The 27021-nt window shown below is 38.7% G+C and overlaps 1 protein-coding gene across 5 annotated transcripts in view; it reads left to right on the forward strand.

The window, feature by feature from the left end:
* Positions 1–318: 318 nt before the first annotated feature.
* Positions 319–27021, forward strand: part of l(3)L1231 (lethal (3) L1231) — a 307686-nt gene continuing 280983 nt past the window's right edge. For all 5 annotated transcript variants that reach the window (XR_011017581.1, XM_068225344.1, XM_068225345.1 and 2 more), the window contains exons 1-2: positions 319–414; positions 14890–16067. Coding sequence is in view for 4 of the 5 variants with exons in the window: in XM_068225344.1 (XP_068081445.1) it covers positions 15266–16067 (802 nt within the window). In the remaining variant the exon portion in view is untranslated. The remainder of the gene's footprint in view (positions 415–14889; positions 16068–27021) is intronic.

The raw sequence follows: 27021 nt of genomic DNA on the forward strand, positions 1-27021 counted from the left end.
ACGACCCGCCTTCTCAGAGCATTCATGGATGAAGTACGATATGTTGTGCTCGCTCTGTTGCAGGTTACTGATTCACACCACACCAGGGCAACTGGAGTTTGTTCATGATAATAATTATGATGTAAAGTATGAATTAGAGAGCAAATCCAGTACATAAGGTTCCTGTATAATTGTGCATTTATGACAGTATTGAGCCCATAATTTAAACTACAACACAATAGTCACAAAATCACAAGGTTATAATAATGCATATTTTACAGCTTGAGTTAATATTGAAGTAATTTTTCAATTGTTCTAGGTTCTGATGGCTGTACAGATTGATGGCTGTACAGATTGATGGCTGTACAGATTGAGATTCAAGTACTATAGAACATTGCAGTATTTTAAAATCTATTCCTGAAGTATCCTTTTAAGGTAAGTTACCAGTAGCAAAATAATAGATATAACTCGTGAATGGTTAAAGATATCAACATTCTGTTTTCACTTTCAGTAATGGTACCAAGGGGCTCATAATCAGACTTATATTACTTTTTCATACCATCAATATCTTCTGAGATAATGGTACTAACTTTGTTTTCTTAAATGGAACTGCACTATTTTATATACATAGCCTCAAACCTACAAATATTACAAATTCAGTACCATGATTATTTTGAAAATCGGACTAGTACTTCCCAAGAAAATTCAAACGTTCTTAATTTGCCAGTTGGGGACTGTCGTGTTCAATTTGCGCTACATATGAAACATGAGCTACCTGTTGGCATACAGAGTTGCTTCGTCTTCTTCTGACAGATACCAGTATATATTCTCTCTACTGTACTCATAAATAAACTATGATAAAATGTAAGATTTAACACCTTTGATATCACCATAGGTAACAGATTAAAAAAAGAAAAACTGATATGCGATGTGTTCTATGAGACTACATTATTATCCTGACGTGATATTAAACCACACAGGGCCAGACAAGCTGGCTGCGTGATGTGGGCCGATTAGCTGTTAGCTTGCATTCAGGAGACGGTAGGTTCGAACCTCACTTGCAGCAATCCTGAAGAATGTTCTCCGTTGCCTTTTTCACATCATTTTCACTTTCACTGAGGTCATGACCACTGCCTTCCCAGTCCTGGTCCTTCCCTAACCCATCAACACTGAAAACCTTCGTAAATTAGTGCTAACACTGTGAAAAAATAAAACCCATACATGATTGACATAGAAAGGACATCTTCTCCTGAAACTGGGCCAAATTGATATGCGTGACATGGATCGCAACACATCCCCACCAAGTTGTACGATAAGTGGCAGAGAAAGGAGAAACATTAATAAACAAAAAGAAAGAAAGGTTAAAGTTTTTTACATAGTTGATGCTAAAAAAAGTGTTAAAACATAATGAAGAAAAGAATGAAAAATGAGACATGACTGAATTAAAACAATAAGTGATTATGGCAAGGTTGTGGACCTCTTAGTCTAAAATGCGCAGTGTGTTACAATTAAAAAATGAGGACGAATTCACTGTGCTAAAATTTAAAATGACAGTCTGTCTTCGTTGAGTCACCATCACAAATAGTTAAAGAGGGCAGCGAAAACTTGAGAAATTATCTTTGAGAAGAAAACCAGTGCCAGGTGTAATATATGTGACACATTAGTGGAACCGCGAATGAAGTTCAAATTTATTAAATAGTTGCCCCCTCAAATTTAACCTTTTTTCACTGCAGATGGCTCAAAAGATTTGAAACATGTATGACTATTATTACTCCATCTAATGATGGAGATGTGTGTATTGAATAGGAGGGCATATTCAGTTTCCTGTGTTCATTAGTATGTTCTGCAGAAACGATTAGCATTTCAGTCACCTAGGTTCAGCATATGTCCTGTTAGCTAGTAGGCACTGGGTCCTCCATGGGCACCGTAACTTGTTCCATGCGTGATGGCATCGACACGTGTAAGGCGCGAATGGTGTCCTGGGGTATAGCCATCCATGGTGTATTCACCTGGTTCCACAGTTGATCTTCGGTGGTTGGCATTGGGTCACAGTGCTGCACCGATTGTTTCACCATATCCCACGCATTTTCAATTGGCGACAAGTCCGGTGATCGGGCAGGCCAGGGCAACAGTCTGACATCCTGTGACAACAAGAAGGCATGTGTTCGTGCAGAAAAATGTGGTCGCGCAATGTCCTGCTGAAAAATGGCGTCTGGGGTGTCATGCAGAAAAGGTATGGCTATGGGATGCATGGTGTTATTCACATAGGTCAAATTGGTCACAGTGCCCTGGACATGCACCAACTGTGATTTGTGTGATTTGTGGTTGTACCCAATAGCACCCCACACCATAATGCCTTGAGCTGACGCTGTATGTCTTGTGCGAATACAGTCAATGTGATGCCTCTTCCCCTGTCTGCAGCGAACCAAAATATGGCCATAATTTTCAAACAATCAGAACCTGGGTTCATCCGAATATACTATCTGCTGCCATTTCTGTCCCCAGTGACGTCATTCCATACACCTTTGCAGTCTAGCGTATTTATGCACATTAGTCAAAGGTAGGCGGAGAAGTGGACAACGCGCCGGTAATCCAGGACATAATAAACAGCGATGGACTGTTACTCCTGATAGTGTACGATGTGTTACACTGTTCTACTGTTACGCCATAGCTGAGGAGGAAACAGATTTATCCTGCAATGCCATTCGGATGAGATGTCGATCTTCTTGGGGGCTGGTCTGGGTGGTGCGACCAGACCCATCTCATTGTGTTCTACGGCCTTCTGTGAACCATTCTGTGAACCGGGTGAGTTGGCCGTGCGGTTAGGAGCGTGCCACTATGAGTTTGCATGTGGGAGATAGTGGGTTCGAACCCCACCTGTCGGCAGCCCTGAAGATAGTTTTCCGTGGTTTCCTATTTTCACACCAGGCAAATGCTGGGGCTGTACCTTAATTAAGGCCACAGCCGCTTTCTTCCCATTCCCAAGCCTTTCCTGTCCCATCGTCGCCATAAGACCTATCTGTGTTGGTGAGACGTAAAGCAGTTAGCAAAAAAAACTCATTCTGTACACACCCGTTGCACTGCCAACACACTTCGTCGCACACGAGCAGCAATTTCCGGGATGAATGCATCACGTTCTTTCATGTCAATAATGCGCCCTCCTTCAAACTCACTCATTCGGTGGTGCGGTTCTCGCATACGTCTGCGTGGCATCCTGCATGTATGCTCAAGTCACACTGATCCATTACTTTTGGTTTATAGCGACAACTAGAGCCGCAGGCACATTTTACCAGTTGTTGGTGGTGCGCCGAGATATCGATGTGGAACTTGAACCTGAGGGCCGACATGGTTCCAATGCTAATCATTTCTTTAGAACATACTAATGCACATGTCCTGTGAATATGAACTTCCTGTCTCTAGTCTTTCAAGGTGTTTTGGTCTTTATGAACATGAGTATATTTTCTTGAAAAGTACTTGTCTGATTTTCAAAATAACCATGGTGCTGAATTTACAATGCTTGTAGGTTTAAAGCTATGTTTAGAAAACAGTGTATTTCCATTTTAAAAAACAAAGTTAGCACAATTATCTCAGAAGATACTGACGCCATGAAAAAGTACTGTAAATCTGATTATGAGCCCCTTGGTACCATTAATGAAGAGAAAACAGAATGTTGAAATCTTGAACGGTTCACGAGTTATTAGAGATGGACAACTTAGTTGAATAACCCTGTATTTGAAATCAAGAAATTAATACGCTGACAAGATTAAAGCCACTTATATATGTTTAATAAAGCAGAGCTTTCTGCCAAATTACTTTGGCCTTCATCATGAAGGTATGCCTCCGACAGTGAGCAAAGAAATTATTTTAAGGAACATGCAAGTCGGGACCAAACTATCCATGTCTGTTTACTAACTGGACTCGAGGATCGTCACGCTGTACTGTGATGGTTAGGAGGAAGTTACGGATTCACTGCCCTCTGTTGACAATTTGATTGCGTCATGCTGTCATGGTGGTGTTATGCATATATTCCTGGAGTACAGATCTCCATGTGTTTGATAACTGGAAGCCATCTTACCTGTTGATGTTATTTGGGCGCAGCTCTATCTCTATGGCTTCCCTTACAAGTTAAGCATTGGAGTCTTTTACAGGTGTGATGACCTTCGCCAGTCAAAGAGGATTTGATGGTTTGTACTGCGGAAGTATTCTGCTATGGCAGACTGGCTTATAGCATTTTCTGTGGAGGATGAAATGGTGAAATTCTTGACTGACCTAATTTGTTCATTCACACTGGTTCTAACAAACCTTTTTGTCATGCCAATATGTGAGCAACCATAACCATATGGAACTTCATAGATGCTCCGTGCTTCAAGAAGTGGTTTTTCTTTGACTGTTCGAAATGGGGATTTGAGCTTCCAGCCTGTGGTGAAAACTGGAATTATATTGTACTTCCTAAGAATGCACCCCATTCTGTCAGTTATACGTTCCACGTGCAGACAAGAAATTGAAACCCATGGAAAGGGGAAACTACGTCATATCCAACTGCGTCCTCCACTCACCTTTAGATATGACCTGTTTGATTGCATGTTTCCTGTGAAGATTAGCTTGATCAGTCATCGGCGGCATCTCCACAGAGTCAACAGGCTATAAGAAGAATTACAGGAGAAAAACGCTTTCTCGGAAACGAGTAGCGGTTGACGATGAAGACTTTCCACGAAAGGAAGGAATACTTTTTTTCTGTAGTCCTGGTTTGTACTGTCCCTGTTAGGCTTGTTGATCTTCTTAGCTTGTGCTATGTCTCCTGGCGTATAGGCGTTTTTCTTCATGGATGTTGTCAGTTCTCTTGCACTCGAGCGGTTATGAGCGCCTGCAACGTTATTCACCCTAGTAAATAGCGTTTGAAGGAGAGCTGCATTTTGGCTGGGGTGGTGGTGTGAGGACTTATGAAGGTATTTTTCAGAATGTGTAGGTTTCTTGTACATTGCATGGCCTAACACATCAAGAAGAGACAATTTACCTTCATTTTCTATTTCCATTGTGAACTTGATCTTTGAATTAAATTAATAATATATTATGGTTCCACCTCTTCAATACCATAACACTTAGTAATGCGAGGTTACATCACAGGTCGATCACAAATGGTACCGGTTTCGACCCCAGATGTGGGTCATCATCAGCTGATCGTTCAAAAGGTACAAGATAAAAGCAATGCACAATTGAATAACAAGTAACGTAGGAGATATAATTGTAATCTCAGTTCATACGGATCAAAAATGAAATTCCTATTTTTCATCAACTTGATCTTCGTGTTAATGGAATTTAGGTGCTCCAAAAATTCATTTAATATTTCTCTTCCATGTGGCTGGACCGAAAATATATGTCATGTTCGTAACGATAGAAGCACTGAGGTTTCAGTGTTGCTGTAGTTAATGCAGCGAACTCGGAGTGTTCCATAAAAATGTTTGCAGCCACTGGTGACAGAGGTGAACCCATTGCTCCTCCTTCTGTCTGCTTGTAATAATCCCCTTTGTAGTAGAAGTAGTAGATTTTAAACAAACTGCTGCCAGATTGGTCAAGTCTTCAGACAGTTATTGTCTGATGTAAGCAAGTGTTTCTTTTGCTGGTATATTAGTTAAAAATGACGTTACATCAAAGCTTACCAGGATGTCACCCGTAGCTCACGTAACTTCTGCATGAAGTGTTTCGAATCTTTAACATGATGTTCTGTCTTCCCTGTATCTAGCTGTAACAGTGATGAAAAACAGCAGGCTAACTCATGGGTCACAGAACCAGTGACACTCACGATTGGTCTTAGTGGCACTTCATTCTTGTGTATTTTTGGGAGGCCATAAATTTCTGAAGGTACCTGGTCAGAATTTAGTATTTTTTTTTTTAAGGTGCTCAAATACGTCACCTCGTGTCGGTAAATTTACTGGCACGTAAAAGAACTCCTGCTGGTAAAATTCTGGCACCTCAGCATCTCCGAAAACCGTAAAAGTAGTTAGTGGGACGTAAAACAAATATCATTATTATTAGAATTTAGTAATGTCTTCTGCAAGTGTTCTGAAAGTATTGAGCTCTTAACAAGTCGAGTAACTTGTGTATTAATTTTCTTAGTGGGATTCCTTACTTTCTTATACATCTAGTAGGTTTTAACTTGTGAAATCCTTACATCAAATGTTCCCACCTTTACAATACTATGAATCATCTTTATTGATAAGACTTCAATAAAATATATTAATGAGACATGTTTCGCCCCGCTTTCGAGACATCTTCAATCACAAACAAAACACATTAACCCTTAGCATTCACGCGGTTGGCCATGCCCGACAACGAGAATATCCTGCACAGATCCTATGTCGGGCAATGCCTGACATGAGTTTCTTCCCTAACTCTCTTATCGGGTTACGCATGCATGAATTACAGGTACAGTAAGCTATTGCCATCATTCAACGACAATTTTAAGTTATGTAGAGCTATATTCTCTATGAACTCAGGCTTTGTGGGCATTCTTTGAAGATCATGTGAGTTTGTAAACAGATGTTGTTTAGCAACATGGCGTCGTTCGAGCAGCATGAGAAGGAAATAGCCAGAATTTTAGATGAAAGTGACATTGATTTCAGTGATAGTGGGAGTGATTTTCAATTAAGTGGTGAGGGAGATATTGCAGAACTAGATAGTGTTGGTGAGTTGAGTGACGAAGATCCCGATAATGAGAAAAGTATGCTACATGGCACTGCTGGTACCTCTGCTAATGGCTGGAGGGAATACCGTGACATAGACTTCAAAAGAAACCCATTCACAGGTACGGGACTAAATCTAAGAGTGAACTTGACTTTTTCCAATTACGCATGACTGATGAGTTATTGTCAGAAATTCTGCGCGAGACTAACCGGTATGCCAGTGTAAACATTCAGAAGGTTACGCCCCTCATATGTGAGACTATTTAGTTGTGGATAGATATTACTCTTCCTGAATTCAAAACACTTTTAGGCGTAATGCTAAATATGGCAATGAGCAGTAAGCCTGAATTCCAATGTGAGACAGTACTTTTAGAAAAAAAGCCTGGATTACATCCTGGCGAGTGCTTTGAGAAGTTCCACACAATGCACAATTACAGATAATAAGTGACTGTCAGAGATAATTTCAGGCTTAAAAATGCTGTACATTGCACCTGAATATTGTATTATACTTGTATTATATTAATTTTGTGTTTGCTTTATTTGATTTTTATGAATATGCTGTCGATGTGTTTGTGCTGTCTCTTATCCTTCTGCAAGCAGATTCTTAAGTGGAGCTGGAGGGGCTGGAGTGTGTGGAAATAAAAGAGGACTAAGGGTTAAAAATATCATCATTCGTTGGCTTAACTTGTTTCCGAGTAATACATTTCTTCTAAAAAATTTACTTCTGTATGTGGATGTACTTTTGGTGGTTTAACAGACCAATTCTAGCGTGGAATAAGTGTCCACACAGATTGCACAGAATTGTTAGAGGATGGCGTGGTTGTGCTACACGGAGTTCTCGTGCTTCTTTCCTGGCCTCTTCACATCTGCATCATTCTCCTTCAAACATATTGACAGCAGCATTGATGGTCTGGTGCCAAACTGAACAGTCTTGAGCAAGCGTGTCCCATGTTTGTGGATTGAGATCTGTCATCATCATAGTGTGCTTAAGTTGGTCCTCATAGCGCCTCATGGGGGCTCCACGTGACTAGCATTTTTGGTGTCACTTTCTAATCACTTTGTCAAGATCACAGTTGAATAGAAGGAGGGGAAGTCCATCTTCCTGTCTGACCTAAGAATTCTGATCATATTCTCCTGAATTTGACCCTGAATTTTTATCAGTCACTTCTGTTTAATGAGCTCTCTTGTCTTCCTATCTAGACCCATTTCTTCTAGGTTATGGATCAGTGTTTCTCTATCTACTGAATCGTAGGCCTGCTTGAAATCCACAAAAGTGAGCACAGATATTTGTTCCTCTGTTTTTGGTATGCAGTGATGAACTTCAGATTGAAGATCTGTTCAACATATGACCTGCCCTTTCTAAATCCTTCTTGATACAAGTTTGTGGTTCCAATAGTTTTTTCTGCTCTATGTAGAAAAAAATCTTGTACGTCTCTGGTAGTAGCGATGGTCCTCTGTAACTGTTGATGTCTGCCTTGTCTTCTTTCTTATTAAATGGGTGTATCAACACTGATGTCCATCCATCGGACAGCTTCTCCTTTTCCCAAATTTTGTTCAGGATTCTTATCAGTTCAGCGATCACTCTGTTGTCGGCATATATCCAAAGTTCTGCAATAGTCCCATTTTGTCTAGGTGCTTTGTTGTTCTTCAAGATTTTGATGATGCTCGTGACTGCTTCTACAGTTGGAGGTTTGGAGTCTAAATTTGGTTCCTTGTGATTGTACTCAAATTTCTGGGCTGTTTGTTCACAATGGAGGGGTTTTATGAATTAGTCTGCTAGAATCTGACTGTTCTCCACATCATTGTATACTACTTCCTGTTTGTGGTTTTTGAAGTTGAGGCTTGTGGGTCATATCTTTTCAAGGTGTTCTTGAATGTTTTATAAAAGTGCCTGGTGTTATGTTTTTGATAGGCCTGTTTGATCTGATTCAAGCATTCCATCTATTATACCATTTATTATTTTATACGGAAATACGTGAGGCATTCAAAATACGTCGCTCGAACTGGAAGGTATTGCGTAACAAGTATGGCACATATCTGAATAGAGTACGTGACTGCCTTTAGCAGTATTACTGGTGAGATGTACATCGTACCACACAATCAAAATGGCTCGTCAACTGGAGGTGTATTCCAAAGTTGAAGTACGTGGAACGGTATGCTTTTTATCAGAAAAACGTTGCAGTTACTCTGAGATTCATCATGAAATTGTGGTGGTGTATGGACCAAATACACTGTCACATCCAGCTGTTGTGAAAAGGTGCAACAATTTGAACAAGGCAGACTGGACAGGAAGGCCAGCAATGTCGACTGTCAACCATAGAATGATCGCTCTTTCAGAGATGTATAATCTGTATGTATGTATGTATGTATGTATGTATATAATATGTATATAATTATCAATCACTGAAAATACACAATCATATTAAGAATTTTTTGTAGAACTTGTTTTGTCCCTATTTGGGATATCTTTAGTTATATTGACTTTGCTATATAAATTCCAATGTTAAACATTGTGCTTATAAAAAGGACACTGTTCCATTAAAATTAGTATTTAAAAATTGTTATAGTCCACCATTGTTAAATAACACTGTATGTGTGGGTGAACACAGTGTGGAAATGAAACACTATCTTTGTCATAAGACACATGTTAAAATAGAAGAGAAATACACTCCAAAGATAGAACAATTGATGTCTTGAGGTTATCACTTGATATTAAAATGATGTCACATGAAGCAGCTGTAAATATATATACTTATGATATATGGTGGAAAAATGTGGTTATTACCTGTCTTTATTCCTAGTATTCTGTGGTCCAGGACTTCTCCACTATAGCTGGCGAGCTGTAGAATTCCAGCTGTTTTTCTTCTGTGTTAATATTTCATTTCCTCAGTAGCTCTTGATATTGGTCATGTTGATGATAGGTGATACTGGAACCTGACGTCCCCTGTGAAGTAGGTTTATCCCATCATCTCGTATATAAGTCGTGATGGTGCTTCCGTACTTCCATTGTTCTTTTCATGTATATTGCTTTCACTTTTTCGATTTGGGTTAGTTCACCTATTTTTACTTTTCCCAAATGATCTGTATACATAGGTAATGATCAGGGCTATTGCACTTCTGAATATTGTTATCGCAGTGCTGATAGACAGATTTCCAATGTTCTTAATGTAGTACATTGCCCTGATTGCTGCCGCCGTTCTTCTTGTGAAGATTAAATGATGATGATGCTGTTGTCTGCAGTGTAAGCCCTAGGTATTTAAATTTGTTTATTCTCTCTATTGGTGTTCCTAATAGCACTATTTTGTCATTTGTAGCTGTTTTCCCCCCACTTCCTAAAAGTCACATGCACAGCTTTTTTCCTTGATTTATAGTGACATCATTTTCCCTGGCCCAATTCTCCAGCTCATTAATTGCTTCTTGAACTCCTGTCCTGATGTGCAACACGATCGCAGTGTCATCAGCGTAGAGGATTATTGTGTCTTCAATTTCTCACTAATTATGTTCATGACATCTGCTGAATATATGTTCAGTAGTGTAGGACTGTTAGGGTCCCCCTGTAATATGCCATTCATTTGAGTAATTGGTTTCGATATTTCCATGCTGTTATTTATACATATATAGTTATGCTTTAAGAGATCTTTGCAATTGGGTGGTCTGCTCCAGTCATTCCTTTAAATTCTTGATGAATTTCCATCTATTTACAAGGTCAAACACCTTCTTGTATTCTACAAATACTACAGAATACTTCCCTCCAGGATGTCTAAGGGAGTCCTGTATTTGCTGTAAGGTAGGTAATTACTTACAACGTACTTCTGCCTTTCCTGAATTCATATTGGAATTCTGGGATTTGCTTGTCAACAATTTCCAATAGTCTTTCATTTAGAATTTTTATGAACATCTTGAACACAACGCTTTCAAATATCACACCTCTATATGAGTCCAGGCTTGTAGTATTACCTTTTCCTGTACAGGGAACCTTCATTGTTGCTGTTCTCCAGCTTTCAGTCTCTCTCCTAATTCAGTGCATTTGTTCATGAGATCCATCTATAAATCTTGCATAATATCTACTCTTTCCTTCGATAGGCAGTGGGTTTGAACCCCACTGTTGGCAGCCCTGAAGATGGTTTTCTACTCCTAGCCCTTTCCTATCCAGTGTCGCCATAAGACATATATGTGTCAGTGTGACATAAAGCCAATTAAAAAAAAAGAAAATTCCTCCTTCATTACTGGAACGTATGTGTGTGCCTGTTATGATATTAAGTCATATGCCTGAGCTTTCTGTTGCTGGTTTAGAATTTCTCTGAAGTGGTTTTTCCATGCCTTCATTGTTACTTTGCCTACAGTAGGTGGATTCTTCTTCCTTAGAGCCATGAACGGGTCAGTCCTTGCATCGTTTGCCTGCTTCTTTGCTCCTCTCTCTATATATGGTCTGCTCTTTTCCGTTTTAGTAGATGTTTGTTCTCTCTTCTTTCCTCAGCATAGTCTGGAGCCTTGGAGTTTATTGAGACTTGTCTCAACAGAGATCCCGCACTTACGCGCAATAACCCAGGAGGAGATAGGAGCTGGGGATGAGGATTGAACCAAATTTGAAGTAAGCTTGAATATGGTAAAATTTTGAAGGTGTTGATCCACCACACATAAGAGAGGGGTTCCTTATTGGCTCTGTTGAATGCTAGTATATAATTGAGAACACTTGATTTACTAGGCTTTAGTTCTTTACTGCGTCGTCTCCTTCTGGAAGTACCATATTCTCAGTGGACGTTGGTGGTCAATATGGCCCACACCCTCCTATTAACAGCTACTCTAAATAAAATAATTGGTAAAGAATTGGATCATTGGTGCAGGTTTCCCAAAAAGGAAATGCATCATTGCCCAGGACCTCTTCTTCCTTTTACATTTCCTTGAAGTATAAGTTGTTGGAGGTGGTATTTCTCATTACGCATAATGTGGCCTAAGTATCTTTCTTCGATGGTCTTTTTACTTCTAATTACTCCTATTTTTACAAGTTGCTACACACGGATAGGTCGTATGGTGACGATGGGATAGGGAAGGTCTAGGAGTGTGAAGGTAGTGGCTGTAGCTTGAATTTACCTGGTGTGAAAATGGGAAACCACAGAAAACCATCTTCAGGGCTGTTGACAGTGGGGTGGTTTGAACCCACTATGTCCCAAATGCAAGCTCACAGCCACGCACCATTAACCTCACGACCAAATTGCTCAGTCTAATTACTTCTAATAGGTCATCTCATGATTAATTTTGAATCTCAGGCCTTTCATTTTCCACAGTCGGAGTTAAACTCTGGTGGAGTTGTGACAGAAAACTCTGGCTCACAACCCATTGTAGTCAGATGCTGAATTCGGAGATAAATGTATAACAGTACATAACAAGTGAACAAGAAACAGCAAAAATCATTGGTCCCTAGTAGTATCATCATAACTCACCTTTTTTGGGTTTTGAGTTAAGTAAACCACTGAACTAACATTGAAATTATCTATCATTTGAACCATAAAATATTGTATGTTTGCAATTGAAAAAAGAATATTAATTTTGTAACAGTAACTAGATCCTCTGTTACAGGTATTAACATTATATCTTGAGTGACAGTTATACAGCTAGAAGCATTTGATTGTTGTGTAACATTGTTGAGTTTTCAAATACATTTGGTAGGTATTTTTATTGTATTTCCTACACTGCTAAAACATAAGAATCATGCTTCTCTTGTTTTGGTGCCATTTTACAGGTGGTAGTTTGCAAATTGGTACTAAAAGAGCCTGTATTGCATCTTCCTCGTCACATTATTTCTAACTGTAATCTAAGTGAAATGATGAGGGATTTTAGTTCCAACACAAGGAAAATGGTGCAAATGGCACTCAATATCATCAAACACAAAGAAATAATTAGTTTAGGCTTGTGTTTTTGGTATAATAAAAATAATAAGAAACTATAATTTTCATTGTTACTAACAATATTTTCAGTCTCTTTAACATTTAGTTGTAGGAAATAATATTTGACTGAATTACTTACCGAGTCATTGCTTGAGTACGTTTTATTTGCAGTCTTTACTCAATATGATTAATGTGTTCTCCGATATGGACGATAAATTGTCGTCCAGCAGGAAATTTCGCTGCGCGTTATGGAGGTAGATTTATCTCAAATTATCTTGATCGAACGTGCATTGTATTTTACTGAATGTTTTGGAAAAATAATTTTCTTCACATACTAATAAAATGTGTTTGTATCTTACCTTTACATGTTGAGTTTAGTATGATGCCTCGAAACAAGAGTTGATGCACAAGGGCACATTTCCACAGGCAGTGCACATTGTTCTTACATTTTTCCTAATACCTATTTTCTGACACAATACAAATAGCCAGCTAGCATATTTTTTCTTGTCTGTGGATGGAATCATGGAGATGAAATGTCTCTTTTAGCCTCACCAAAGCCGAAATCAATATCGTTGTCATTGTTTAATACATCTTCACCAAAATATATCGTAATTTCTTGTCACTAACACTCACTATACGTCGCGAACCGCTTGACTCGCGTTGGCTTGTTGAAGCCATCCTTACAAGTGATCGTACCGGCCAGTATCACGTATTTGGGAGATGGTGGGTTCGAACCCACTGTTGGTAGCCCTGAAAGTGGTTTTCTGTTGTTTCCCATTTTCACACCGGGCTAATGCTGCGGCTGTACCTTAATTAAGGCCATGGCTGCTCCTTTCCCACTCCTAGCCCTTTCCTGTTCCATCATCACCCTAAGACCTATGTCTGTCAGTGCGGCGTAAAGCAACCTGGAAAAAAGCAACAAATGATCGTGATCCAACCTAAATATCCATGGCTTATTATTTGTATAACATCATGAGCGATTTGTATTCAATAGTAATAATCATACATACATACATACATTTTCATTATAGACTGTTATGCCTTTCTCTTAATTCGTTTCCCCTCGAGGGTTGGTTTTCCCCTCGGATTTAGCAAGAGATTCCACCTCTGCTGTCTCAAGGACAGTGTCCTAGAGCGTGAGACTTTGGATTGGGGGATAAAACTGGGAAGGAGGACCAGTACCTCACCCAGGTGGCCTCACCTGCTATGCTGAACTCTGGCCTTGTTCGGGGGATGGGAAGATCAGAAGGGATGGACAAGGAAGAGGGAAGGAAGCAGCCGTTGCCTTAACTTAGGTACCAGCCCAGCATTTGCTTGGAGAAGTGGGGAAACCACAGAAAACCACTTCGAGGATGGCTGAGATGGGAATCGAACACTTCCCTCTACTCATATGACCTCCCGAGGCTGAGTGGACTCCATTCCAGCCCTCGTACTACTTTTCAAATTTTGTGGTAGAGCCAGGAATCGGAACAGGGCCTCCATGGGTGGCAGATAATCACACTAACCACTGCACCACAGAGGCAGACATAATTATCCTTATGTGTAATTTGTAATTTCATAGAGTTTTCCATTTAAATCTATTTATCTCTTTTGTATTAGGCTTTAAAAAATAAAGTGTCAGTAATGACGTATTGAGTATTAAATAATTTAAAGAATAAATAAATAATGCTACCTATGTTGAAACATACTTAAATAATCATCAAATTTGTGTACACTTTACAAGTATTACCATTGTAACTCAGCATACAATGTTCATATTTTTAATAATTTAGAATCTGATTATTGTATCTCATGTAATTCTGTAATCAGTTCTTAGAATAAATAAAAAATGTTATATAATGTTGTCTTACTGTTCAGCATCAACACTAAATAGTAAAAACACCACCAAGTAGTTTCCCTGAATTGCATTGCGAGGAATGCGCAAACATTGAAAGTGCCATATCTCTAAACATTGAGTTTTGAGAAACAATGTTATTACCTGGGACTGTCGAAATGGTACTTCTAACCTAATCTCTGTTAACCAGTGCTCCTCTTACCTACCAAGCAATATTGAAAACATTGAAAACTTCCTTATTGCTTTTTGATATTTTCATTTAAGATTGTTGTACTATTTCATTAATTACTCATTATTCTTTACTTGTCAGCATTTTCTTTTTGACTAATAATATGAGTGAAATATATAATCCTGTAGACTGAAGATGTGTGTTCTAAATTGACATCTTGGTTAATATGTATACTCGATGGGTTTCAGAGGCATTTCCTCCTCTGCAAAACCATCACCCTCCCAAGAGGATTATAGTGATATGTATATTTAGTTGAGTTAATCTGTTCATTATTTGTTTCAGGAAATGGAGTTTGAAATAAGTCGGCTGTATTTACTCCTGCATCTGAGATCCACAATACAATACGTGAGAAGAGCAATAGTCACACCAAGTGTAAATTGCGTTAATAATATTATTCAAAATTGGAAATTAGATCTAGATATGAGTGATAGTACTGAATGAATTTATGCATATTGAGAATCGTAAGGAACAGCTGTTAAAGCATAATGTGTTCATTCATTTCAAGGAATCCTGAGCTAAGTGTTGTACAAAGTATGTTCACTTGTTCATTACCTGTGATTTGGAGAAGATGTTTAGTTTCTTTTTGTAGTTTGTATATAGTTGAACATGGAAATGTCTAGGCAGGTATTGTAATGGTCACGTTGGGGTGGCAGATGGCATGGCACCAAAGAAAGAGTGCAGGAGTAGGAAAGGCAAAATGGTTCCAAGCAAGGATGATATACCATGTCCTGCGTCACCAATAGTTGATGGAAGATTGAAGTTTTCAGACAGATTAAAGGCATTGCTGAAATCTGGAGGAACCTTGAAAGATGATGCTGAAACTGAAGATCCTTATGCCTTCAGTGAACCAGAGCCTCAGGTGCTACGGTTGCATCAAAAGTCAAACAATAACAATTGCTTTCCACCAAAAAAGGCAACAGCATTAACTTCAAGACATTGTCAAGTAGCCCCCAGAACTTCTAAGGTTGTGGCACAGGAAACTGGTGATGCAACTTCTCATATATATGGAATAAATATGGCTAGACTCTATCCTGCTTTGGCTGCAGATAATGTGGTACTTGACAGTAAAGTATCAGATGATGAAAGTTCCAAGACAATGAATAGGTTACAAGCTAAAATTGCGCAAAGTAAGGTAATAGGCAAACACAAGAAAGTTCATTCATCTAGTCCCAGCCCTGAACTGATAAGTGCTAGGAAACGTGAACGAAGTCTTCTTGAAGAACAGTTGTTGGGACTGAATGCTGATATGCCTGTTAAAAAGGAACCACCTAGTTCCCCTGTTACTTTTAAGTCACACTTAAATAATTCGTCACATTCTGTGGTGGTGATGCTTCCTCCTACGCGACGGAGGAGTAAAACTACATCTAAGAAGAGTGAAGGTGCTCACCATGAGAGTCTGCAGCGTTTGCAGGCTGCCCAGGATGCTCGTCGTGACTACAAGCAAGACCTATATCCATTAGGTAAGGACAACATGTTTTCTTTAATAATAGTGTGATCAGAAGTAAAAGTGGAGTGAAAATAGTATATTGGTTCACTATGAAAGTTTCAATAGCAGATCATGGAAAATAAATACTTAAGCCGGTATTTATAAAATCAGCCGGTATAAATCAGTGACTTATTTACCTAATAAGAACTACTTAACAAAGTTATACTTATTTGTAAAGTTGACTTTAACTTTTCTGGTATTCGTAGTCATTGGTCAAGTACTACTGTTTAAGCTAGACTTGAAAAAGTCTTGCTTATTTGTAGATGCTCTGTACAATTAAGTCAAACTTCATACTATGAAAAATTGCAAAGCTATGATTACAGCAGCTTAATATGGGAGTCATCCTTCATGGCATAAACCACGGCCAACTAGATCTACACTGCACTGCTTATTCTGGTTTTATTTACATAACATTTCTATCCTACAAATCAACAAGCTAGAAAGAAGACTATAGAGTAACTGTTACACTGCCATATTTGAATTCACTTGTCCGCCACGTCTGCTATATTTTTAGCGGCCAAAACAGGTGGACGTGGTGATGAAGCAAATACCAGACTGCAGAATTAAAGACTGACACAACTTTCCTTAATTAGGAAAGCACTCAGAGTTGCATAATGTCTTTTCAAAGGGCATTAAAAATACGAGAGATAGGCTGCAAAATTACGTATGGCACCAAGAAGGAAAATAAACACATTTCCAATAATTACAAAAGAAATCACAACACATCACCATTAAATACGTTTAGTTACAGGAGATGAAAATAATAGAATAGGAACCGTTGGAACAAAATAATATGACATCACGGAGAAATTACTCATATCACTAGGAATTGTCATAATAAAATAATGTACTGAAATAGCAGGTAATGAAATAATAATATAATTACAATTATAGTAATAATAAAACAGTACAGTACCTTGGTGAAAATTTTTCGTATTCCTTTAATAATAACAATGTTGTTTGAGCCATCAATTCATAGATTGATTTGATGAGCTCTCCCTCTCCATCTTGTGTTACAATCTTTTCATTTGTACGTAACTACTACATCCTACATCTGCTCTAACCAGCTTGTCATATTCATACCTTGGTCTAATCCTATTGTTCATACCACCCACACTTCCATCAAAAACCAACTGAACAAGTTCTGGTTGCCTTGAGATGTGCCCTATCATTCTACCTCATCTTCTCATCAAATTAAGCCAAATCGATCTCCTCACACCAGTTCGATTTAGTATCTCTTCATTCATTATTCGATCTATCTACCTCACCTAGAGCATCCTTCTGTAACACCACATTTCAAAACCTTCTATTCTCTTTCTTTCTGAGTTACGTTATCGCCCATGTTTGACTTGCATACAGTGCCTAGCTTCATACAAAAGTCTCCAAGAACATATTTCTCATTCTATATCAATGTTATAAGTGAGCAAATTTCTTAAGAAATGCCTTCCTTGCTTGTGCTAGTCTGCATTTTATGTCCTCTTTACTTCTACAACTGTTAGTTTACTACACAAGTAACAATATTCATCCACTTTTTTTAAGACTTCATTTCCTAATCTAATATTTTCTGCAACACCTGACTTCGACTGCACACTGTTACATTTGTTTTGGACATATTTATTTTCATCTTGTACTCCACCTCGAAGACTGTCCATACCGTTCAGCAATTTCTCCAGATCTCCTGCAGTTTCAGATAAAATAATATCATCAGCAAATCTCAAGGTTTTGATTTCCTCTCATGGATTGTGATTCCCTTTCCAAATTCCTCTTTGATTTCTTTTACTGCCTGTTCTATGTGAAGCTTGAAAAGGAAGGGGTGAAACTGCAGCCTTGCCTCACTCCTTTCTGGATTGCTGCTGCTTTTTCAAGCCTTCGATTCTTATCACTGCAGACTGATTTTTATACAGATTATTAATAATTCTTCATTCTCGGCATCTGATCCCGAAAACCTTCAGAATCTCAAATCGCTTGATCCAATCAACATTATCAAATGGCTTTTTTAGATCTACCAATGGCATGTACGTGAGCTTGTTCTTTTTAATTCAGTCCTCTAAGATCAGGCGTAAAGTCAGGATTGCTTCACATGTTCCTATACTTCTTCCAAAGTCAAATTGATCTTCTCCAGAGTCAGTTTCTGCTTGTCTTTCCATTCTTCTGTAAAAAAGTTTGGGTTGAAATTCTGCAGGCATGAGGTACTAAACTAATAGTGTGATAGTTTTCATACTTGGCAGCACCTGATTTCTTGGAAATAAGTATAACGACAATCTGCCGAAAATTGGATGGCACTTCTTGTGTATCATACATCTTGCGCACTAAATGGAATAACTTCACCATGCTGGTTTCTCCTAAGGCAGTAGGTAATTCAGAGGGAATGTCATAAATTTGAGCTGCCTTGTTACTTCATAGGTCTCTCACAGCTCTGACGAATTCTGACCTTATCAGCGTTAATAGCCTCTTCTTATTGCAGAACCATATCGTTTACGTTGATACAACTGTTAGATATTTTTCTGCCTTGTCTTCTTTCCCTAAAAGTGGTTTTCCATCTGAACTCTTAATATTCGTATACCTTTCTCCAAAGTTTTCCTTGATTTTCTGTATGCAACATCTACCTTTTACACACAGGATGGTTACCTAGTTGTACTTTCTATCAAAACAACCACCACCACCACTGCCGCCGCCGCCGCCGCCGCCACCACCACCACCACCACCACCACCACCACCACCCCCCCCTTTCAGCCGTTCTTCCTAAGCTGTCCTGCATTTTCTATCTACTTCATTCTTTAATCACCTGTATTCTTTTCTGCCCTCCAAATTTTTTTCTTTTCATTTGTTTACTTTTGTACTCAATCAGGTCTGGTATCTCCTTAGTTGATCTTTGCTTTCTTCCTAACCTTCTTCAGCAGCCCTACTGACATCATTCTTACCGAGCTCGATAGCTGCAGTCGCTTAAGTGCGGTCAGTATCCAGTATTCGGGAGATAGTGGGTTCGAACCCCAGGTGACTACAGAATTATCAACACAAACATCAAACAGAGGAAATGGAGGAGTTGGTTTAACAATTAATAAGAAAATAGGGCAGCACATAAGCTACTATTACCAGCATAGTGAAAGGATTATTGTTGTCAAGATATACACCAAACCAATGCCCATCACAATAGTGCAGATCTAGCTCTTTCCTGCCCCATCGTCGCCATAAGACTTACTGTGTCGATGCGACGTAAAGCCGATAGCAATAGACATCATCCTTCCTCCGTTGTATTTCCTTCAGCCTTTTCATTTAGTCCTTATGCAACATGTTCCTCGAAACAATCCCTCACACTGTTTTCCTTCAACCTTATTGCATCCTTTCTTCAATTTTTTCAACCTCAGATGGCATTTCATGACCAACAGGTTGTGGTCAGAATCCACGTCTGCTCCTGGGAACATCATGCAATCCAACACCTGGTTTCTGAATCTCTGCCTAATCATAATGAAATCTATTTGATACCTTCTAGTGTCTTCAGATCTCGCTCACATATACAACCGTCGATTATGGTGTATGAACCTATATTAGCTAGGACTAAATTATGGTCAGTGCAGAATTCAATGAGCCAACTTCTTCTGCCCCAGTCTGAATTCTCCTACTGCATTACCTTCTCTTCCTTGGCCTATCACTGCATTCCAGGCTCCCATTGCAATTAGATTCTTGTCACCTTTTAGCCTACATATTGTATTAGATCTTCTATCTCTGCATATATTCTATTTCTTCATCATCCACTGAAATAGGCATATAGACCTGCACTATTGTGATGAGCATTGGTTTGGTGTATATCTTGACAACAATAATCCTTTCACTATGCTGGTAATAGTAGCTTATGTGCTGCCCTATTTTCTTATTAATTGTTAAACCAACTCCTGCATTTCCTCTGTTTGATGTTTGTGTTGATAATTCTGTAGTCGCCTGCAAGGAACTTCAGTCTAACCATTTCCCTTTTCATATTCTCTAACCTACCACAACTATTCAACAAGATGTTATAACCTAGTTATTTCCAAATTTACTCATAATTACATCCCAGTTTTTAATGTCAATTTGTATATATTTGTTTCATTTGTTTTATGTCAATTGTGTGCATGTACATTTGTTTAGTTATTAGATGTTTTACATTAAGGTTGAAGATGGCCAGCTCCAGTTGAAAGTAGTCCCTAATTAATGTAATTTAGAATATTGCAGTTATAGTGGACCCACTTCCGTTCAATCGATTGTTTGCGTGGGTCGAAGGCAAGTCCACATAGTCGATAACTCATTCTTTGATATGATAGGTATTTTAATAAGAATTTTATTGCAGCCAATGGCCATATAAGAAATTTTAAAAAATATCTTTCCACTTATTGTCACCAAGGCATGATATTTCTCACAGTGTTGGTCACAGAGTCTGCACATGCAATCCGGGCCTGGTTCATGGTAATTCAAGGTCTGGCATACTTTATGATGAAACCCATGTATGGCAAACCTCATAACTGTATGCCGTAAGTCATATCCTGTGCGTGTCCATTCACGGTTGATCATGGCGTCTGTCCCGTAGAAATCCATCCCAATATCTGTTCTTTTTTCTTCCAGTTCTTGTAAGAGTTCCCAATAACTTGTTGTGGATAGTAGCAGTAGGTGAAGTCTTACATCCTCCACTAAAAACGTTTCCTTCCCCAATACATAGACTAGTCAAGGTGGGGTGTATTTCGAGGCGGTTAGAACTCGCTTGAGAAACCTCGCGTTCAGACTTTCCAATTCTTGCAGTTTTTCTTCGAGAGGAACTCCCATATTAACTCCAGACCATATGTGGCTATAGGCATAACCTTTATTACGAAAAGTCGCATGGCTGTCTCCAGGGACAGGCGTGGTAGTTGCTTGATGCCGTTGATGTTCCCAATTGTGCAGCTATTCTTTCCCTCAAGTGTATCGAGAAAGATGTTCCAGTTACTTGAATTGTGATTCCAAGGTATTTGTAGGCGTTGCTATTCCTGAGCCTCTGTCCTTTGCACTGTATAAAGTTGTCCTTTGCACTGTATAAAGTCCTGTTTTGTTAACTTACCACCTTTCATGAATACTACTCAGTTTTGTTTATATTTAGCACCATTTCATTCTCATCTGCCCATTCTGTGATGAGATCCATCGCAATCTGCAATATTCATCTCTATTCTCTGAGGCCAATGCCATGTCATCGGCATATATGTAAGCGTTTACACTCTTAGAGCATCTCTTGATCTGGGCTGCCACATCATGCGTTAGGACATTTAATAGTAATGGACTCAGTGGGTCGCCCTAAAGCACTCCAATAGTTTGGCTGATCCACTTGGATGTGCAAAGGTTGTCATTTATTTGTACGAAATTTTCTCTTAATATATTTACTGCTAGTCTTGTCAGCCATGTTCTGCCAATTAAAGCTTCCAGCTTCTTCAGCATCTTTGTCCTGTTTACTTGGTCAAAGGCCTTGTGTTTGTTTCGTTATTGGAATCGAATTTAAAGCCGGAATAACAGTTCTTTCATGTGAATCTTAGGTGTTAACAGGCTCTGCTCCGCAAATTTTCTGTTCCGCTCCGTTCGCTTGTTGTGATTTAACCCATTATCTTTGACTACGTGAGTGTTGTTCTTTGTTCGCGAAGTTGGCGTTCCTTGAATGTTTTGGCCTTTTGAGGTTAGGACATATGTTAATGAAGTGTTCGAGTTTTTGTATTATAACATCGTGCTTCACAGTTTCCTATATTCGTTGGACTGATTACATTCGTTCCAGTGACTGGGTATACCGCTATTAGCGAAGCCCATTAAATTACAAAGAAGAAGAATTTAATTTGTTCCATGTGCGTGTATGTTTTTTACCATGTGCATATTCTTTGTTCACAAGGTTGGCGTTGTGTTCATTTAATGGTTTAAGGCTGTGTGTTTCGACATGTTTTAATGAAGTGTTTGACTACCTTGAGTGTTTGTTACAATTTTATGTGACCTTCATTGATCCAGGTTCCTTTCGATGTTTCAGTAGATTACATAAAATCAACTTCATGGTCCGTATCACACTTTAACAGATTCACAACTATTTTTTTTATTTTCCACCTTGTCGATACAGAGGAAAGCAGGTTTAAAAAGAATTGACAACTGGGAATTAGTGATAGTATCATCTCCAATAGTAATAAGAGCCACATTATGAAACCTAGATTTCTTCATTTCGACAAGTACTAAAAAAAATGTATAAAATATCATTTATAATTTTTTTTTAAACAAACTTTTTAAGAAAGAATATTCATCAGGACATATTTTCTATAGACTATTGTACAAGTGTTTCCTTGACAACCACTTTCAGTTGTAAAAGAATTTATATATTTTTCATGAGCATTTCGTTTTAATGTTGTCATTTAATCTTCTTATTCTATTCTTAAGGACCTTATTCTATTATTTTTCATCTTAACAGTGTTATGTGGCTGAAGATGTTAATAATATACGAAACATGTACCACTTTTAACCAATAAGTTGCCTTAAGCAACTAATGTATCGACAAGGTGGAAAATAAAAAATAGTTGTGAATCTGTTTCAGTAGATATCGAGACATTTAAATTCTCGGACGTTTTCATACACTATATTCCTATTGTAGATTATCATGAATAAATCCAACAAGAAACAGTACTTCCAGACATTTAAAGAATTGTATTCTGTTGATTTTCTGTGCATACTAAAATCAAGAAAGGGAGAAATATTTGCTTTTTGCACGGTATGTGGGTGTGATATTAATATTGCACATTGTGGAAGAAACGATTTAAGTAATCATGTGAAGTGCGGTAAACAAGTAAGTTACGTTAAATCAATGGAATATAACAAGAAAATCAACACCTTTTTTGCCAAGTCTGGAAACGTTGATAGTGATGTAATTAGGGCCGAGTGTCTGTTTACTTCCCTTTTGATGGAACACAATGTGCCCTTAAGTGCGACTGTTCATGCTGGTGCTTTATTTAAGAAGATATTTCCCACATCAGAAGTTGCAAAGAAATATCGCTGTGGTCGGATGAAAACGACATGCATTGTAAATAAAATGGCAAAAAATGCATGATAAGCGCCTTCAGAATGGACCATTTTCTTCGGCAACAGATGGAAGCAGTGATACGAATGCCAAGTTGTATCCTGTTGTTACATTCTATGTCCCTTTTATGACAAAACATTTTCTCAAGATTTTTTGCAGGAAGCTAACCTGGCCACAACTATGACTTTAAAGTCGAACTAGCGTGTGATTTGCGGTGTGTACTTTATTATTTCTTGCCTGTGTTATGTTAAACAAGTTTTATTATGTAAAGCCTTTTTCAATTATCACATATCTGCTTAACTTATCAAGGAAGTCCTGTTATGTATGTTCCGAACTAATATTCACTACGCCTGCTGCTGTTTAACATGGATTTCTTCTTGATTGTTATGTTCATATACAAATCATTGGCCTATGATATAAGTAGATATGATTTCATTGAAGTATCCTGTTTAAAGCATGAATTATTGTATTTTGTAGCCCAGAAGTATTATTATTTTCGTCAAGCCGGGGTATATACAAAGTATGTTACAAGTCTTGTTTTTAATATCCACCTATTCAATACAAAGAGATCTAGTTAATTAAGAATTAAATCTTATCATAAAAAGTTACAAGGGACATGTTTTGCCCATATTAAGGGCATCATCAGCCTCAAACTCAAACCTGTAAGACGAATAATTAGGATCCTGATTGTTCTTACAAATCGTAAAAAGAGGATATCGATGTAGGGGTGTGTCGAAAATCATTAGATTTTTTGCTGCACGTGAGTTTTACTGATAGCCCTTTTCAAAAGTTGGCAGGTATGGTGATGTTCAGAATTCTCTCCACTATCTCTGGCATGGACATCGAACAATGATTCAATAGTAGCTGCCACTGCACGACAGAATACTTGGGCTGCCAGTTTCACTCGCATGGCCCTATAACCTGTGGAGTGAATGTGGTGTTTTGTGAGCCTGTGACAAAAACAGAACGTCCTCTGTGAGTCATATTCAAACAATCTGACTAGATGTTTCCATTCTGCTTACTTCCCAGGTTCATAAAACACTCCATGGCGAAACAGGTTATTTCTAGTCATCTTCAGAAGATGGGGTGGATCAAAGATTGTAACAATCTCCTTCCCAGGATGGCCAGAGTGAGTCTCACTGCACAGCTCTCGTATTGCCCTGCTGTTTCTGTGACCCTGGTAGCACACAGTTGCCACAATTTCCAAGTCAATTTTCTGCAAAGCACGAATGACATCCTTTAATCAAAACTTTCGAGTTTCTCAGTGGGTACAATGCCTCTGCAGAAAAAGTAGGCAACAGGATGCTTCCATTTTCTGAGGAGACCTCTAACCAAGAACACCAAGGCATGATCTGTTGGTACGTCCTAGGTGTCAGTAGTCTTTGTACCAATCAATTTAATCCAAAGTCACATTGTAATGAAGTCCAGCAGACAAAGAAGCTTCATTAAACATGAGGGACCAAACTTTTTGATCACTAGCCTACTCACAGTTCTGACTCGAGTTTCTAACTCTTTGAAGAAAGCTTTGCCAATGCCTGTAATACCAATAAAATTGGTCCGTTATTGGACATTATAAATTTTCCAGCTAACTCATTCATGGTTGCCAGCGTTTCGCCCAGTGTGCTAATTGGGCTCATCAGTTGGTAAATAGCACACCTACCAAGACACATGGCTAATGCATACCGTGGAGGCCACTGTGTAGGCTACTCTAAGCCACCGGCAGTGCCAATGCACTATGAGAGACTTCCTCTCATTTTCAAAAATTGTTGCCTGGCTGGCCATTAGATGATATAGGTGTTGGTTCCCATAGGGAACCTGTAATATTTTGTCCCGAATTAGTAAATTTATAATGAAAATGAAAATGAAAACCTACAACCTACAGTCTTTGACCAGGTCAGGGATGTGATGAATGAATCATATAAAGGCTATTGGTACGATGGGGTCGCCACTCCCAAAGTGATTTATTAATGAGTGATAGATGCCATGAAATGAGAATGGAGAGTGTTGCTGGAATGAAAGATGACAGGGAAAACCGGAGTACCCAGAGAAAAACCTGTCCCGCCTCCGCTTTGTCCAGCACAAATCTCACATGGAGTGACCGGGATTTGAACCACGGTATCCAGCGGTGAGAGGCCGACGCGCTGCCGTCTGAGCCACTGAGGCTCCCAAGTAAATTTATAATACCAATATAATTGGTCCGTTATTAGACATAAATTTTTCACTAACTCATTCATGATTGCCAGCGTTTTGCCCCAGTGTGCTAATTGGGCTGATCAGTTGGTTAATAGCCAGTTGGTAAATGTCCAATAATGGATCAATTATATTGGTATTATAAATTTACTCATTCGGGACAAATATTACAGGTTATCTATGGAAACTAACACCTATATCGATGCCTGTAAGAAATGAAAAGGAATTAAGCATTTTGGTAAGAGTTCAATAGTATCCCTATTGGCAGTAGTAGTAGTAGAAACAGCAATACTACAAGTGGTAGTGACAGTGGTAGAAGCAGTAGCAGCAGGAGTGGAGGCAGTGGGAGCAGCAGCAGAACTCGTAGCAGCTGAAGGTCTTGCCCGAGGACCAGGCTCGTGTTGAGGTACATCTATATGGAGAGAAAAAATCACTAAGTACGGTATGAATTTTTTCCTCCCCTACTACAGTGAATGCAGGGTATTGGTTTTCAAATCTCATTACATCATCATTCATTTATAAAAATTTATGGTTCGTAAGATAGGAAAACAGTAATAAAATTACATTGAGCACGTTGTCCATCTAAATTCGTTAAGTACTTGACTGTATTTAGGGATATTAAAGGACTGTTTTTGTTCTGTTAATGTTTGGTTGAAATTAATGAAGAAAATCTTACTGTTATTCCAAATTTGATATTCACTGACTCCAAAAGTAGATCCCTACATGCTGAGAGGAACATGGACAAAAATTTAAAATAGTACATTCAAATGTTAGGAATTACAGGTACACTCTGCCTCTAAGAGATGCACGAAAATCAACTTACCAGGTAAGGCAAGACTAGGTATGATGGGCATTATACCACCTTTCATTATGAGAAGCGAGGTTCACCCTCGTCAGCCACTGATGACATCACAGCACGAGTACAATGATTATATGATGAAACCAGGTGTTGTGTCCAGGTCCAGAATGGAAGGTCAGGTTGGTTCGAAACGAAGAGTGGAGTCCAGCAAGGAAGTTGTCTTTCACCCCTTCTCTTCATAATCATAATGGATGAAGTTTTAAAAGCGGTTAAAAGAAAGGATCCAACAACTAATGCCCTGCTTTTTGCTGATGACGTAATGGTATGGGGTGAGACAGAAGCAGAAGTACAAACTAGACTAGATCTCTGGCATGAAGCTTTTACAACCTTAAGTCTCAATATCAGCAAAACGAAGATGAGTAATGAGTAAAAACTCTCCGACTGTTCATTTAAGAATTGGAGATGAGGAGATGGATATTGTAGACAACTTCCAGTGTTTAGGTAGTGTTCTGTCATCAGACAATACCATACATCAAGAGATTAGCAACAGAATAAAGAAAGCTTCCAAATTCTATCACGCTGTATGTCAAATACTTCGGGATGAAACATTTCCGTTAGTTTCCAATATCAGCTTGTACTAAATATATCTAGTACCTATATTGACGTATGGCCTGGAAGCAGCAGCACTTACTAGACCAACAAAGAGTCGTCTTCAGGCTACAGAAATGAAGTTCCTCAGTTCTAGTCTACAAAAAACAAAAATTGATAAAATAAGGAATATGAATATCCGGCAACAACTTGGATTGGAAAGAAGCTTTCTGGAGACTCTGGAAGCGAAGAGATTGTAATGGCATGGTCATATGAAAAGAATGGACCCTCACAGGACTCCTCGAACATACTTTG

This window comes from Anabrus simplex, chromosome 1 (genome assembly GCF_040414725.1).
Source record: "Anabrus simplex isolate iqAnaSimp1 chromosome 1, ASM4041472v1, whole genome shotgun sequence".
NCBI lineage: Eukaryota > Metazoa > Arthropoda > Insecta > Orthoptera > Tettigoniidae > Anabrus > Anabrus simplex.